The sequence below is a fragment of the Electrona antarctica genome (assembly GCF_951216825.1).
Source record: "Electrona antarctica genome assembly, chromosome: 7".
NCBI classification, from domain to species: Eukaryota; Metazoa; Chordata; class Actinopteri; order Myctophiformes; family Myctophidae; genus Electrona; species Electrona antarctica.
Window position 1 is genome coordinate 15,297,740 of NC_136812.1, and position 15,222 is coordinate 15,312,961.

The 15,222-nt window shown below is 44.6% G+C and overlaps 1 protein-coding gene across 1 annotated transcript in view; it reads left to right on the forward strand.

Annotated features, from left to right (window-relative positions):
* Positions 1–8,000: 8,000 nt before the first annotated feature.
* lrrc52 (leucine rich repeat containing 52) overlaps positions 8,001–15,222 on the forward strand; it is a gene marked incomplete at its 3' end in the record, with an annotated part of 52,706 nt that continues 45,484 nt past the window's right edge. The window contains exon 1 of the mRNA XM_079505909.1: positions 8,001–8,667. Within this exon, the coding sequence (XP_079362035.1) occupies positions 8,019–8,667 (649 nt within the window). The 5' untranslated portion in view covers positions 8,001–8,018. The remainder of the gene's footprint in view (positions 8,668–15,222) is intronic.

The following is a 15,222-nucleotide window of genomic DNA, read 5'->3' on the forward strand; positions in this document are numbered from 1 at the left end:
TAATACGTGGTGCCAAAGTTTGTGTTTTCGCCATTGAGAATGCATTTGGCGTTTAAATTAAATAACTCAGAAACTATAAAACATTTCAAAGTAAAAAGTTCCAGCATGTGTCTCCACAGTCAGCTGAATTATAAAAAATGTGAATGGATTTTCTAGGTGAAAGTGATTTTTGGGCAGTTTTGCGTGGGCTCTCAAAGTGTCCGCCAACCGCCGGTGTCTCACACCAAAAATAGGTGATCACCAAGCTCACAACACATCGCAGCGTGACATGTTGTGAGCTTGTAGATCGGCAACCAATTATAAATCAGGCATCAGAGAGTGAGTGTCGTTAGGGCTGTCAGTCAGTCAGCATGACAACACAGTGATCTGCTCTAGGCTTCTCTGGCATGACTTACCCTCATGTCTGACCTTTTGCTACATAGACAAGACTGGTGCCTGTGGTTCGCTCCATATGTACAATATATTAGCCCCATGTATGTGCTTTGCCGTATGTGCCATGGATCGCACCATTGTTGTTGTTTTGTTTTTAGATGTTTTCCTAAATAGAACCTTGAACATCTGTGTATCTTGGGCTGTATTTCAAATAATGCAATGAGGGTTGTGTGTGTGTGTGTGTGTGTGTGTGTGTGTGTGTGCGTGCGTGCGTGCGTGCGTGCGTGCGTGTGTGCGTGCGTGCGTGCGTGCATGCGTGCGTGCATGCGTGCGCAGAGGGAGGTGGGGTGGATTAATTAGTACACTTTGCTGACATTGCATAATCAACAATAACCAACAAGCCATCTTACTCGACACATCACAAATGGTGTTAATGACATTCAGCAATGTCAGATACACATTTTAATGTGTCAATAGGCCAGAGGATCTATTCTCTACATGTCAAAAGTAACATTTCAATACAATGTACATGGATATAATGCTGATATTATGCTGATCATTGAAAATGGAGCCTGTGTTCATCATGTTTTCTGCTCTTCAGCATCTACAATGAGGACAAGCCAGCTTTATGTGGACATAATAAAATGAGCATACCATATGTTGGGCCTTTTCTTGAGGGCACTGAACTTTGTCCAACCTCAGAAAACCCCTAACCTGTCGAATGCAGTGATGAATGCTCTCACTGCCGTTCCAATTACATTAGAATGATGGAGACGAATATGTCCTCACCAAAAGAGCCTATGACTCACAATCCTGAAAGACACAGGGGTTAGATGGGCAGAGAGTTACGACCACACCAACCTTCAGAAGATTGTTCGGTCTAGCATTATACGTGCCTACTATCTCCTTCTTTCCATAACATTGTTTCCCATGAAAAGTTTTTTAAATATTTCACTATATCTAGTCATGGTCTGATCAAACTGACAAGACACTTTACCTCATAATATTAATTATAATAATAAACTAGAAAAGGATCGCTGCAAGCAGCGATAAGGCCGGACCAAGCAGGAAGGCAATAAGAATAATATGCACAAGAAACATGGAAGACTAAATTTGAGAAAAAGACCATGGAACTGTGACAGGGTCGGTTTTTTATAGTGGGAGGCAGGTACGGGTTCTTGAAGACTCATACACAGAGTTGGCAGTGCCCAGATTTGAACCCATGACCTTGTGTTGCAAAGGCAAGAGCTCTACCTACCGAGCTAACAAGCAAAATCACAACAGGTCTTCTCACTAAACAAATCAGTTTCTAGCATTGTTACGGCCCTTTAAACTTGGCTCAACCAAGGGCTAACATAAAAGGACACAAAGTCAGATCAAAAGTTTACAAAGATATTACACATTTATTTAAAATCCTGCATTGCAAAACAGGGACTGGTGGACAAGAATACTTACGACCAGCCCATCTGAAACTTAACTAATAACAGCAACAAAAAGGGAACACAACTGTTCAGTTTGGGTGTTTGGGAGACAATGAGCTGCTGGCCACAGGTCCACTTATATAGCCTGCAACTAATCAAGAACAGCTGACTAAGGGTGTGGCAGCTGGAACTCTCAGGTGATTGACAGGTGAGGCACTTTAGACCAGCAGAGGTCAGCAAAGCCACAAGCACTACAACAGAACAAAGTAAAGACAAAATTTCACAAAACGGCAATTTTCATTGGCTCATAAAACCTTCTATAACGTACTATACTTTCCCATGTCCGTATAGGTCCAAAGTTCACGTGTAGAAGTTTTCGTGCATTTTGATCAAAGATCCTGGGAGGAGATGCATTTTAATTGATTTTCATATAATTCAAAATGGCGGGTGATCTAGAGGTCAGAGGTCAAAAGTAACAGCACAGAACTTGTTCGGCATGAGGAGACGCATATGTGTGTCGAGGTTTCATTGCCGACGGTCAAACGGTTCATGAGCTATGCGTGGTCAAAGTTTGCATTTTCAATATAGCGCCACCCTTTGGCCAATAGTTGTGGGCTTCGCATCCTCACCGTTTGGCATGGCCCTCTACCATATCTCCAAATTTCGCGAAAACTGACTGCACGGTTTAGCCAAAACTGCTATTTTTGGCATAATAGCAATTCCAAAAAAGGACCAAGTCCTTTCAGGACTGCTTGGTCCTTTAAAAACACTCCAAAGAACTAGAAAAACTGCACCGTTGTTACATCCATGTCTGTCCAGACTTATAAAGTATTATGTAGTGAAGACTTTGGATGTATTTAATGTGTGTTTTGTTTTGTTTCTGCAAGGTGGAGAGGTGGAGAGAGAGGTGTGGTGGGGTCTGGAGAGCTAATAAGGGCCTTTCTGAGCCCCGCCCCGCTCCCATTGTTTACATTGAGTTTAGGAACCAAGATGGCCTCAGCATCAAATGTAGAATAATACAAAAGCAACACACAAATACTATAATATAACAAATCTAAATAACCAATTACCAAATACGAATACAGAATAAAATACTTCTGGCTGTAACAATGGAACAAACGTCTACTTGGACTCACGTTTTGGTGAAACATTAAAGGTCAAGTAACCAAAGGCACAAAGAACATTTTTGCTTGGTTGGAAGACAGAGAAATAGAGTCTCTGCTGCTGTTAAGCTGACAGTCATCTTATCCACCCCATTCTTATTTCATCCTTTTTGTACTTATTTATACTTTTGTACAAATAAATATATATTCAGTCTCCTGTTCTGTTCCGGCCTAGACAAATTGTAACAGCCATATTCTAGAACTTTCCCTCAAAGCATTCCTGACATATTGCGTTCACAAGAATGGGATGGACAGACGTAATGGCCTCAGTCACGGCCGTTGGTGGCAGGGGCATAAAAAAAACATGTTTTATTATGTTTTATTATGAGGTCGCAGTGCCTTTGGCCTTTCACCACCAAATTCGAATCAGTTCATCCTTGAGTTGAAGTGCTTGTTTGTGCCAGATGTAATGAAATTCCCTCCAGGCGTTCCTCCGGGCGTTCCTTGAGATGTCTGAGTTACAACCTGAAAACATAATACCAGAGCCACGGCTGTGGCCGGTGGAGGCATAAAAAACAGCACTTGATGTTTCTGAGAAAGAAACCAGAGGCAATTGGTGACGGTAGAGGATTAGAGAGGTGGGGAGTTTTGAAAAGTAGAAGCTGATTGATGTGGGGCCTCACCTCTGATGGAGTCTCAGGCAGTCCTTGTTGGCCAGCGTCCAGACTGGCTGTCTGACTTGTGACAGCCGACACTGCACACTCTCTTATTAAATAGTAAAGACAGCATGGAGAAGCCGGGCACACACGCACGCACGCACGCACGCACGCACGCACGCACGCACGCACGCACGCACGCACGCACGCACACACACACACACACACACACACACACACGCACACACATACACAAAGGCACACGTGACACTATTGTCATATAAGCAGGCTATGACTACATAACATATAGCTACACATTTTACTCTACAACACAATACCTTGACTATAGTAACTAGTACATACATGCACATGTATGTGTCCTGAACACACACACACACACACACACACACGTACACGCACACGTACACGTACACGTACACGTACACGTACACGTACACGTACAGTAACAGTACAGTACAGCATCTACAAATGCCTGCAAGTTGACACCCTTTACAGTGGCCAAGGAGAAAAGTTACACTAATGATTCCGATCGTCAAGGCTTACCAAGGCAGTTATCTGGCAATACAATCCACTATAGGCCAGCAAACCCAAGAGGTCACTCTTATGGATAGCCAGCAAAAAAAACAGAAATAAAGATGGGGTGACACTAGCACACTGCTGTCCTTCTGTAATGATGCTTAAGTTTCACCTGAAGAAAGTTCTCAGGTTCAGAACAAAGCACCTCTGAAAGGGTTCCTTGTGGAGAAGAGAAGATGTTTTGGTGAGTGTGTGCCAGGGCAGAACAGGATAGAAACGGTTACATTTGAACGTATGTATTCATTTGTTTCTCTGGTTCGGCTTGTAGCAGTCAAGAAAATAACATAAAGCCTGAAAGCTTACTTCCATTGCATACAAAATACATTTGTGTATAAAGAAATATGAATACATTTATATAAATATAAATGTAGGCTATAATCGGGTCCAGCTGTGATAATTTTCTTATACATTATAAAGAACAAAAGAGAGTACAACAATTGTGTTCCTAAATAAGCTGCATTCCAGTACGGCCCAGCATAACATCAAACACATTTCATGTGATTGCTTATGAAAAGTGTTCATTCATTTCAAACATCATATTTAATCCAATGGTGTCAATTGTCAAAGTGGGGCCTAGGGCCAAATTTGTCTATGCACAAAAATTGAGTAAAGTGTTCCAAAGACTATGACTACAAAACAATGACTACAACATGATATCATCCGCTCCCGACCGGATCACATTGACATTTTGTAACACAGATCAGGCTTTCCTCCAGGGTGGAAAGCCTGGTGACGCGAGGTTAGACGTGAAGGGACTCTCCCTGTTGCTTTGCCTAACGGCTCATTCGGCTAATTCGGTGTCTCATGGGGCTTAAGTCAGTTTCTGACAGTGTGGTGACCTTGTTTTAAATGTTTTAGTGGACAAGTCAATGAAAAAAGGAATATCCGCACTCTATTTAATAGACAAGTCAGCCTATTACGAGTTGCGAGTGAGTACAGAGCAATGACTGCACTTCCACATTCCAGTGTGGGTGGGACTATCAGGAGAAAAAAGCCTGGGTAAACACATCAAGGTAGATGCGTTAGATATAGTCTGTGATAAATTATGAACACTGAAATTAAATCCATTACACAAGGTATTTAAGTGTGGTAGTGGGTGGGTCAGCCTACTGGAGGACAATGCACTTTTACAGATGTAAACTGGTAATTCCAGAGAGCAATATGAACTAATTTAACTTAGTTGTCTGTATTGTATAGTGCCTTTATCCAAAGTGCTTTACACAATGTTATGTGCACTGGAATCTGAATTCAAGGCATCAACCTGCTCATTGGGAGAAGCCTCTCAAGTCCTCCTGCAAAGAAACGTTAAGGTAAGCTAAATGTATTATACTTTTACCATACATTTGTGTTAGCCAGGTTTAGACTATTTTTAATCTACAAATGACCTTGGACCTTGGCCAATGGCCATTGTTCTTGCATTATATATAAAAAAGTTGTAAATCTTGTTTGAAAAGGCCAAACCTATATGATATCACTGGCAGGTTCTCCATGCAGCCCGGCCTCCTTGACAGAAACACAGAATTGACTCAACTGTCATTGCATTTCTGTATGTATTTATAATCTTATTTTTCAGACGGCCCCAAATACCTCTGAGCCACGGCCCACAACGCAATTGCGTTGTCTGCGTCGTGCTAGTGACGCCCATTAGTGAGGACCAATTATGAAAAGTTGAAAATGGGTGAAGTGGTCCTTTAAAGTAACTAGAGAGGTGCCCATTGGGCACTGGCCTACTTGGAATGATGCAAGGTGGACATGCATGCCCCACCCAGTTATCTGTTTAAAAACCCGTGTGAACTGAGTGGTGCAACTACACATTTATTGTTATAGTTACTGTACATTAGAACCAGGAAAGCATGTGTCATGCTCGTTTTTTTGGTTGCTAACCGTAGCAACCATGCTCGTTTTTTTGGTACGAACAAACACGGGTACACGGGTACAAAGCCAGTTGTTGGAGTGGTTTGCACCACTCAAAAAAAGGGGGAAAAAAAGTTATTATGTCCCTATTATGCCCATGGAGTTATGTGTCATGCAGGCATGCCCAAATATGGAGTCTACGCAGATGTCAGAACATCACTGTGATGTCACAACAGGCCAGCTCCATATACAGTACTGTATAGGGCCTATATGGAGATCTAAGGGTCATCAGGTGTGATCAATTGGCTAAATTGTGCCCTATCCAGAGCAGAGGCTTTTGAGCTGGTTCTGGACAACGGTGTAACCCACCGACTCAAGGCCGGGCACTGCACTCCATGTTGGTGTGGAACGGTGGGGTAAACGGTTCTCGAGTTACATGGATTACAGACGTACACACACACACACACACACACACACACACACACACACACACACACACACACACACACACACACACACACACACACACACACACACACACACACACACACACAGAGAGAGAGAGAGAGATACTTGGTACATTAGATTATAGAAAGATGTCAAATAACATCAGTGGACAGGTGACAGTGAGTGCATGGTGCTTATGGGACCCACTATAGCCACTTCCATATCTTTTGTCTAGGGCTTACTGGCTTCACAATGGAATGTACCGACTATTCAACACAAATCATCTCACTGGAATTAATAGATTTATTATTATTATTTAAATCCAGCTCAATTGTAATAGGCCTATGTTGTTGAAAATCAACTGAGGGACAAGAGAACGAAGCTTGTGCCAACAAGTTAAATTAGCCTCCCAATAAGCAGGGCCACATGAGGGCCGCAGATTAGAACAGCTTAAATCCCTGCATGGCCCCGAAGCCGCCACATCCAGGCAGCTTAGGTATCGATTTATTTTTTACGTGTGCACGCACGCACACACACGCACGCACGTCACACACACACACACACACACACACAAACACGCACACACACACACACACACACACACACACACACACACACACACACACACACACACACAAGCACAGACAGACAGACAGACAGACAGACAGACAGACAAAGATCACTGATCAGAAAGTCAGATATAGTCTGCAGATGAGTGTGCATTATTAGTCAACACTTGATGACGTCACGACGTGGAATCAGGAGTCAAGTTTTCTGACAGTTCACTGAGCGCACCTTGCCAGCTTTCTGCTTTCCTCCCTCTGTACAGAGACTCTGGACTGGACGAGATTGAGAGACCGAGAGAGAGACCGAGAGAGAGAGAGAGAGAGAGAGGCAGAGAGAGAGAGAGAGAGGCAGAGCAGAGCAGACAGCAGAGCAGAGCAGTCCCATCCAGACATGCAGTGTTCAGTAAACGGAGGGAAAAGACGCACGCACTTCAATAACGTCTCTCTTAAGAAGAACCATTTGGGCTCATTAATATTAGCGGATTGGACACAGCTGGTCACTGACCAGCGCAAACAAGGACACGGATTAGTTTCGGTGCGTCACTATTAAACAATTCAATGTGGGGAATTTGCGCGCAGTGCACCCCACACGCACCATGGCATCGTTTGGGAAACTAAACGAACAATGCGTCTCCCCAGCGACAACTACTTGTCACAGATGAAACGCCAAGGCATGCGGTAGATGTGGATCTAGCGGCGTCTGAATGCTTCTCCCACTGGAAACGTCGCGGTCACCTTCGTTCGTGATCAACGCATGTTTAGTGGCGATGCGAGACGACTCAGACGAGGCGCAAGAAAGTGCGTGTGAGTGAGAGCGACTGACCGAGAGAGAGGCTGGATATTAACAGCATCCAGACATCCAGGCAGCAACCGCCATACCACCACCAGAGCAGCCGTCCCGCCGTCCTCCGAGACCCGCATACCCATGCAGGATGCCCGGGCAGCGCTGGGGAGTCCCGGTCCAGCTCAGCCCGACTCCATGACGCTCTGGGCGGCTTCGTCATGCGTCTCCTGCCCGAGCCCGGCGCGCAGTCCCTTCGGCTCCTCTTCCTCTTTATCTTCGTGATGGGGGTGGCCCCGTCGCCGGCCCTCACGGCCGGCTGCCCGGACAGATGTGTGTGCGATGACCAGCTGGTGGTCCAGTGTGCCGGGCAGGACCTGACCCTCTTCCCCAACGACCTCCCGCTCGCCACCCGGCAACTTATTCTGTCCAACAACCGCATCGCGGACCTTCCGGCGCTGCAGCTGAACTACCTGTCCGACCTGGTGTATCTAGACTGCAGCAACAACTCCCTGTCCGAGATCTCCGAGTCCACCTTCGGAAATCTGCGGAAATTAGCCTATCTGGACCTGTCGTTTAACTTGCTGCTGCAGGTCGAGGACCGGACGTTCGGGCCGCTGTCGTCGCTGGTGATGCTCCGGCTCACGGACAACCCGGGGCTGGGAGAGATGCACTCGGACGCCTTCGCCGAGAACTTGGCCCTGCAGGTGTTGGACGTGAGCCGGAACAACCTGACAGCGCTCAACATCAGCACACTCATCGCCCTGCCAGCTCTGCGGTCCATGGGACTGAGCGGCAACCCGTGGCGGTGCGACTGTGACACGGAGGACCTCTGTCTCTGGGTGCAGATAGAGGGCTTCAAGTTTCAAGGTGAGGAGAAAAGAGAATGGAGGGGGAGTGATAATAAACCTTAAACATTATATATTTAAATCCACATAACCTGCAATGCTGTTGTTGCATCACTTTTTTTCTTTATAATATAATAGTGTCATCATTATCATTATTTTCTGTTTGACATGTGGATTTAATATAGATCTGTGTTGCAGCTTTATAGGCCCATGAGTGGCTCTCAGTCTCCTATCAAGCTTTCTTGATCCCTTATTAGTGCTTCTCAAACATTTTCATGTCAAGGAGCCCAAATTGATAGGCCACGGACCCCCATTTGTTGCAGGGATAAATCGTCTCCCAATGAGATATATTGTGTGAGATTAGATATTTTTTTTGTGCAGAATTCTACAACTGTTCATAATTGTAATTCTTTAGATATTTACATATTTCTGTGAGACTGGGTAGAGCAGGGGTGTCCAAACTTTTTTCAAAGGGGGCCATATTAGAAAATATTAAAACACAGAAGAGCCAAATACATTACCAAATATAACCAGACGTGCAATGTAAAAAATGAAATAAAATAGCTTTTCTTTGACCCCTTCAGAAGGAACAAGGAATCCTGACAAATTATACTCAATGTAAAAATGTCCCATACTGTTGGGCAAGCCGTTCATAATACAATTCAGGTGTGAAGTCGCGGCATAAAACTCTTCCCCGGGCCGCATTTGGCTCACGGGCCGCATTTTTGACACCCCTGGGGTAGAGTGAGTATACTGTAGGTGGAGAGTGAATCCTATCGGAATTATACAGTAGGCCTAGCCTATACATTCTCTCTTTATAGCCAGAGCCAGGGAAATATAATAGTGAAACTTTATCATTTTGCTGGGGACCCCATGGAACACCCTCAAGGAGGCCTGGGGCGTCCCCAGACTCCACTCTAAAACCAACTCGTCACGAAGCCACAAGCAGCCATGCAGGGCCATGTGGCTGATGTCCACTCCTGCAGCAGAAGCATTGTATCCTGGCCAATAAACACACAGCTCCTCTGAGAATGTCCTTATCCAAGGTTTTATCACTTGTTATTGTCACATCAACGCATTTAGATAATTTGATTGTGGGCACACAGTCAGTAGCTCCTGATAGTGGACCTCTGCGCTGTCTTTATCCATTAAGACCTGGCAGATTCTACAAATGCCTTCTAAATCAGCAGTTCTCACACTTTCAAGATCGCTAAAATCTACAATGACACAGATGCTTTTCCGTTTTTTATGGGTTAAATTTGTGTTGACGCATATACAAACACACATGTTCATACAGCATGCATGCAGTGCATGTATAGTAGGCCTAGTACAATCTTGGATCTTACAAATGCACGCTTTCTCTCTCTCTTTCTCTCTCTCCCTCCCTCTCTCTTGCTGCTATCTCTCTCTCTCTCACACACACACACACACACACACACACACACACACACACACACACACACACACACACACACGCGCGCGCGCGCGCTAGCACGCACACACACAATTCACAAGCTTTTAAAACACATAGTTTTACCTCGTCTCCCATCTCCCATCAGCTCTGCTGTAAAATCTCCTCAAACTGCCCTTCACAACTCAATAAAGAACTCAACTCCCCCTTAAAATCTGCAGGCTTGCATTTAGGCTCTGTTCACAGCACTTAAGCCTATTCATATGTCAACAACCTTTGTTGCCATGCATAATTTGCATATACTGTATTACTGTAAATGTGCTGTATTTTTGAGGGGCGCTAGCCCCTCCTATGTCCAGCTTTGAGTTTGTGTAAACACAAACATTGAATGCCATTGACAATGAATGGCCAGCTTTGAATGTTTCATGTGTAAACACAAACGTTGTGTAAACACAATTACACAAACATTGAAGACGAAGGTGAGGACGCAAATTGTGATTGGCCGGAATGAGATGATGTATGATATGAGCGCCCCTCACTTCACACGGGTGTGAATATTTATTTATTTATTTGATAAAGAAAAGCGCTTTTTGTTAAAAATGTAAAGCTCTATAGTAATCAACCATTGCTATAGAGTGTTTGTTCATTAACAGGGTTATCCCCGTCTGTCCAGCTCTTTAATACATTTCAGGTGGGTTACAAATTTCATCCAATCGGGAGAGAGAACCGCACAAAGATAATGTAATCAGCTTGTGTTCCAAATAGCAGTGTTGTGTGGCTGTAGCGTTTTGTGTTGCTGTAGAGTTTGCGTCCAGTCAGTCACCTCAGCTTCACCAATCCACAGCAACAGCAATGGGTTTTAAAGTTCCAGTGAGCAGGGTCCAAAGAACATATCTGAAACCAAGGGGTATTAAAGTCCCAGTGAGCAGGGCCCAAAGAACATATCTGAAACCAAACCGCAGAAAGCGAATCAAGAACCTGTGAAATACGTTCCTATACCACGTCAAGGCATGGTGTGCTTAGTTTGTGTATAGGCGAAAAGAGGCATTAAAGAAGCTGCAAACAAAAATGTCTTTTGAAAAAAGGTTTGAGAAAAATAAGAATAATAAATAAAGAATATATATACAAACATACACACTTAGAACTTAGAACTACTAGACATTTGAGAACTACTGATTTAGAAGGCATTTGTAGAATTGGCCTCAGGTCTTCATGGACACACAACAAAATGTCCAGTACAAAGCAGCTTGGTCACTGTATGTATGTGTGATTCCTGTGGTCCAGGCTTATAGATAGTACTGTATGTATGACAGTGTGGTCCAGGTGTATAGATAGTACTGTATGTAACATACTCATTAAGTCAAACAACATACTCATAAATGCACGGGCACCTCTCATTCTCTCCCATTCTATCTCTCTCTCTCTCTCTCTCTCTGAACCTCCCCTGTATGTATGTGTGATTCCTGTGGTCCAGGCGTATAGATAGTACTGTATGTATGACAGTGTGGTCCAGGCGTATAGATAGTACTGTATGTATGACAGTGTGGTCCAGGTGTATAGATAGTACTGTATGTATGACAGTGTGGTCCAGGCGTATAGATAGTACTGTATGTATGACAGTGTGGTCCAGGTGTATAGATAGTACTGTATGTATGACAGTGTGGTCCAGGCGTATAGATAGTACTGTATGTATGACAGTGTGGTCCAGGCGTATAGATAGTACTGTATGTATGACAGTGTGGTCCAGGCGTATAGATAGTACTGTATGTATGTATGACAGTGTGAGTCTTGGGGTCCAGCCTTATAGATAGTACTGTATGTATATGACAGTGTGGTCCAGGCTTATAGATAGTACTGTATGTATATGACAGTGTGGTCCAGCCTTATAGATAGTACTGTATGTATGTATGACAGTGTGGTCCAGGCTTATAGATAGTACTGTATGTATATGACAGTGTGAGTCTTGGGGTCCAGCCTTATAGATAGTACTGTATGTATATGACAGTGTGGTCCAGGCTTATAGATAGTACTGTATGTATATGACAGTGTGGTCCAGCCTTATAGATAGTACTGTATGTATGTATGACAGTGTGGTCCAGGCTTATAGATAGTACTGTATGTATATGACAGTGTGAGTCTTGGGGTCCAGCCTTATAGATAGTACTGTATGTATGTATGTATGACAGTGTGGTCCAGCCTTATAGATAGTACTGTATGTATGTATGACAGTGTGGTCCAGCCTTATAGATAGTACTGTATGTATGTATGACAGTGTGGTCCAGCCTTATAGATAGTACTGTATGTATGACAGTGTGAGTCTTGGGGTCCAGGCTTATAGATAGCACTGGGAGGAGCTGCAGCTGTGAAGAGGACCATGTCCTTTTGTACCTGTTTTGGCAGGCTTGTCCCCCCATGCAGCCCCACACTGGCTCCTCTCTGCACCTGGGTGAGCTGGCACCGCCGCTACCGTATGCTTGGACTCTCCAGCCCAGATGGTTAATGATGGTGCTCAGAAAAGCCATGCGTTCATGCTCCCATTAAGGATGCTGTGTGTGTGTGTGTGTGTGTGTGTGTGTGTGTGTGTGTGTGTGTGTGTGTGTGTGTGTGTGTGTGTGTGTGTGTGTGTGTGTGTGTGTGTGTGTGTGCGCTTTTGGTTTGTATTTTGTCTGCATTTGTAGTGTGTGTGTGTGCGTGCGTGCACGTGCGTGCGTGTACGTGCGTGCGTGTGTGTACGTGCGTGTGTGTACGTGCGTACATGTGTATGAGGGAGAGAGAATGACTCACTCCAATCAAGTGTGTGTGATCTGTAGCTGTAGTTAGGGGCGAGACCCTTAGGGGAGAGCCAATGAGATTAGGAGAAGAGAAGCAGAGGAGAGGAGAGGCTGCAGGGTCTGCATGTCCACTAAAAGACAACATACTTAACATAACAACATACTCATTAAGTCAAACAACATACTCATAAATGCACGGGCACCTCTCATTCTCTCCCATTCTCTCTCTCACTCTCTCTCACTCTCTCTCTCTCTCTCTCTCTCTGAACCTCTCCTGTCAGTTTTAAAGGAGCATTCAGTGATTTGGGTGATTTAGAATAAACCCTGGTCCGCCCCGGTAACAAGATATGCACATGCACACACTACAGTGGGGGACACTTGACAGGCCAACAGCACACACACCAAGGACCGCCCCAGCTCGATCATGATTGGCGGTAGGCCCCTCTCTAACCTGATTGGATGAAGGCTGGGCCACCTAGCCAAAAACGAAACCTACGTTTTTTTGACCCCCAGGGGTTAATTTATATGGTCAGCACACTCTATCTATAGTAGGGGGGATTATCACAACAAAACAAAAAAAAGATATTTGAATTAAGTGAAATCACTGAATATACTGTAGCTTTAATGTTCACTGTCAGTGTACTTAATTGACATGACAAAAACATCCACAGTGTTTTTATAGACAGAGATAATAAAGGAATTATCCAAAAACAAACAAAAATCCATCTATAATACTCCAGGAGGTATAGATGGCTCAGTAGTAGGTAACAGCTATTTTGGAACATAGATTTGGATTTTAATCAGATAATCCTCTGAACATTTGAGGGCATGAGTGAATGAATATTGTGACTCAGCCCACTGGCCTATGGAAACAACAGGTATATATCCGATGTTCTTTTCCCCCTACATTGATCTGATTACACTACAGGGTATGTACCTATACCTATAATACCTATAATAATACCTATGTATTATTGCGACCATAGGTCGCAGATTACTATGAAAACCTGCAAAACATGTCAGTTCGCCCATCCGTGTGTCATGCCTCTATATATGGTTGTCAATCCATCAGGCCTCGTGACACGCCACCATATATGGTCGTCAGTCCGTCACGCCTCGTGACACGCTCCATATATGTCCGTCTGACCGTCTCCATGTATGAAGATCACAACACTGACCTCATCAAAACCTGGATAGCCATAGGCTACATGGAGAAGACTGGATCATCACCTAGATCTGCATGTATGGAGCTGGCCAGCAACTCTACATCTGACCTCAAACCTCAAACCTTAGATCTCCATATATGGAGCTGACCTGTTCTGACATTCCATATGTTGATCCTTCCCCATCCGTCCTTCCTCTTCAATGTCTCCCTTTTGACTGATACCTGAACATTCAAACTCTAGACAGGCTGCCCCCAAAGTTCCGGCACCCGGCGAAAACAGGACCGAAAATTAAGGTCTGGCCCTACCTGGGCCCTCATCAAACACTGTACACTCAAGACACTGCCGCCGCTGCCACCCTTAGATCTCCATATATGGAGCTGACCTGTTCTGACATTCCATATGTTGATCCTTCCCCATCCGTCCTTCCTCTTCAATGTCTCCCTTTTGACTGATACCTGAACATTCAAACTCTAGACAGGCTGCCCCCAAAGTTCCGGCACCCGGCGAAAACAGGACCGAAAATTAAGGTCTGGCCCTACCTGGGCCCTCAACACTGTACACTCAAGACACTGCCGCCGCTGCCACCCTTAGATCTCCATATATGGAGCTGACCTGTTCTGACATTCCATATGTTGATCTGACGCCATCAAACCCTATACACTCAAGACACGCTCTATATATGGCCAGTACATCATTCATTCCATATGTTGATTTGACCCCCCATGCCAAAGTGCCAGCGCTCTCTCAGCAGTCTGCCGTCACCCAGGCGGATGTGTGCACGCGATCTCGCCCACAGGGCGTCCTACTGGTGTATATAGTCTCTGTTGGGTGGAAACCTGTTATGTCCAACCAAAACTGTTGCTTTTCAGGATTCAAATTCAAAATGAGCGAAAGAAGCAGATCTACAAACTCAAAACGCACTGCATATCGAGCTTGTGGATCTGCTACTTTTGTTTTGATACCTTTGTGTGACGCTGTAGTATGATCAAGTAGGGATTAATTTTATTTAGAGTAGGCAATTATTCTTACCCCCTTTTTGTCTCCCAAGTTAGTTCTTATGCCGACCAACACATATTTCTGTATTGCTGCCAGTGAGGAGCCCCCACTGTGAGGACGTAGTACCTTTGTCCTACTCCAGTTCAACACCCCTCGCTGACACGTCCCCGTTTTTCCTACCCGATTTCGCACCAGTGAGGGGATGGAGGGCGAGGCCAACAGGTACGGTCGCC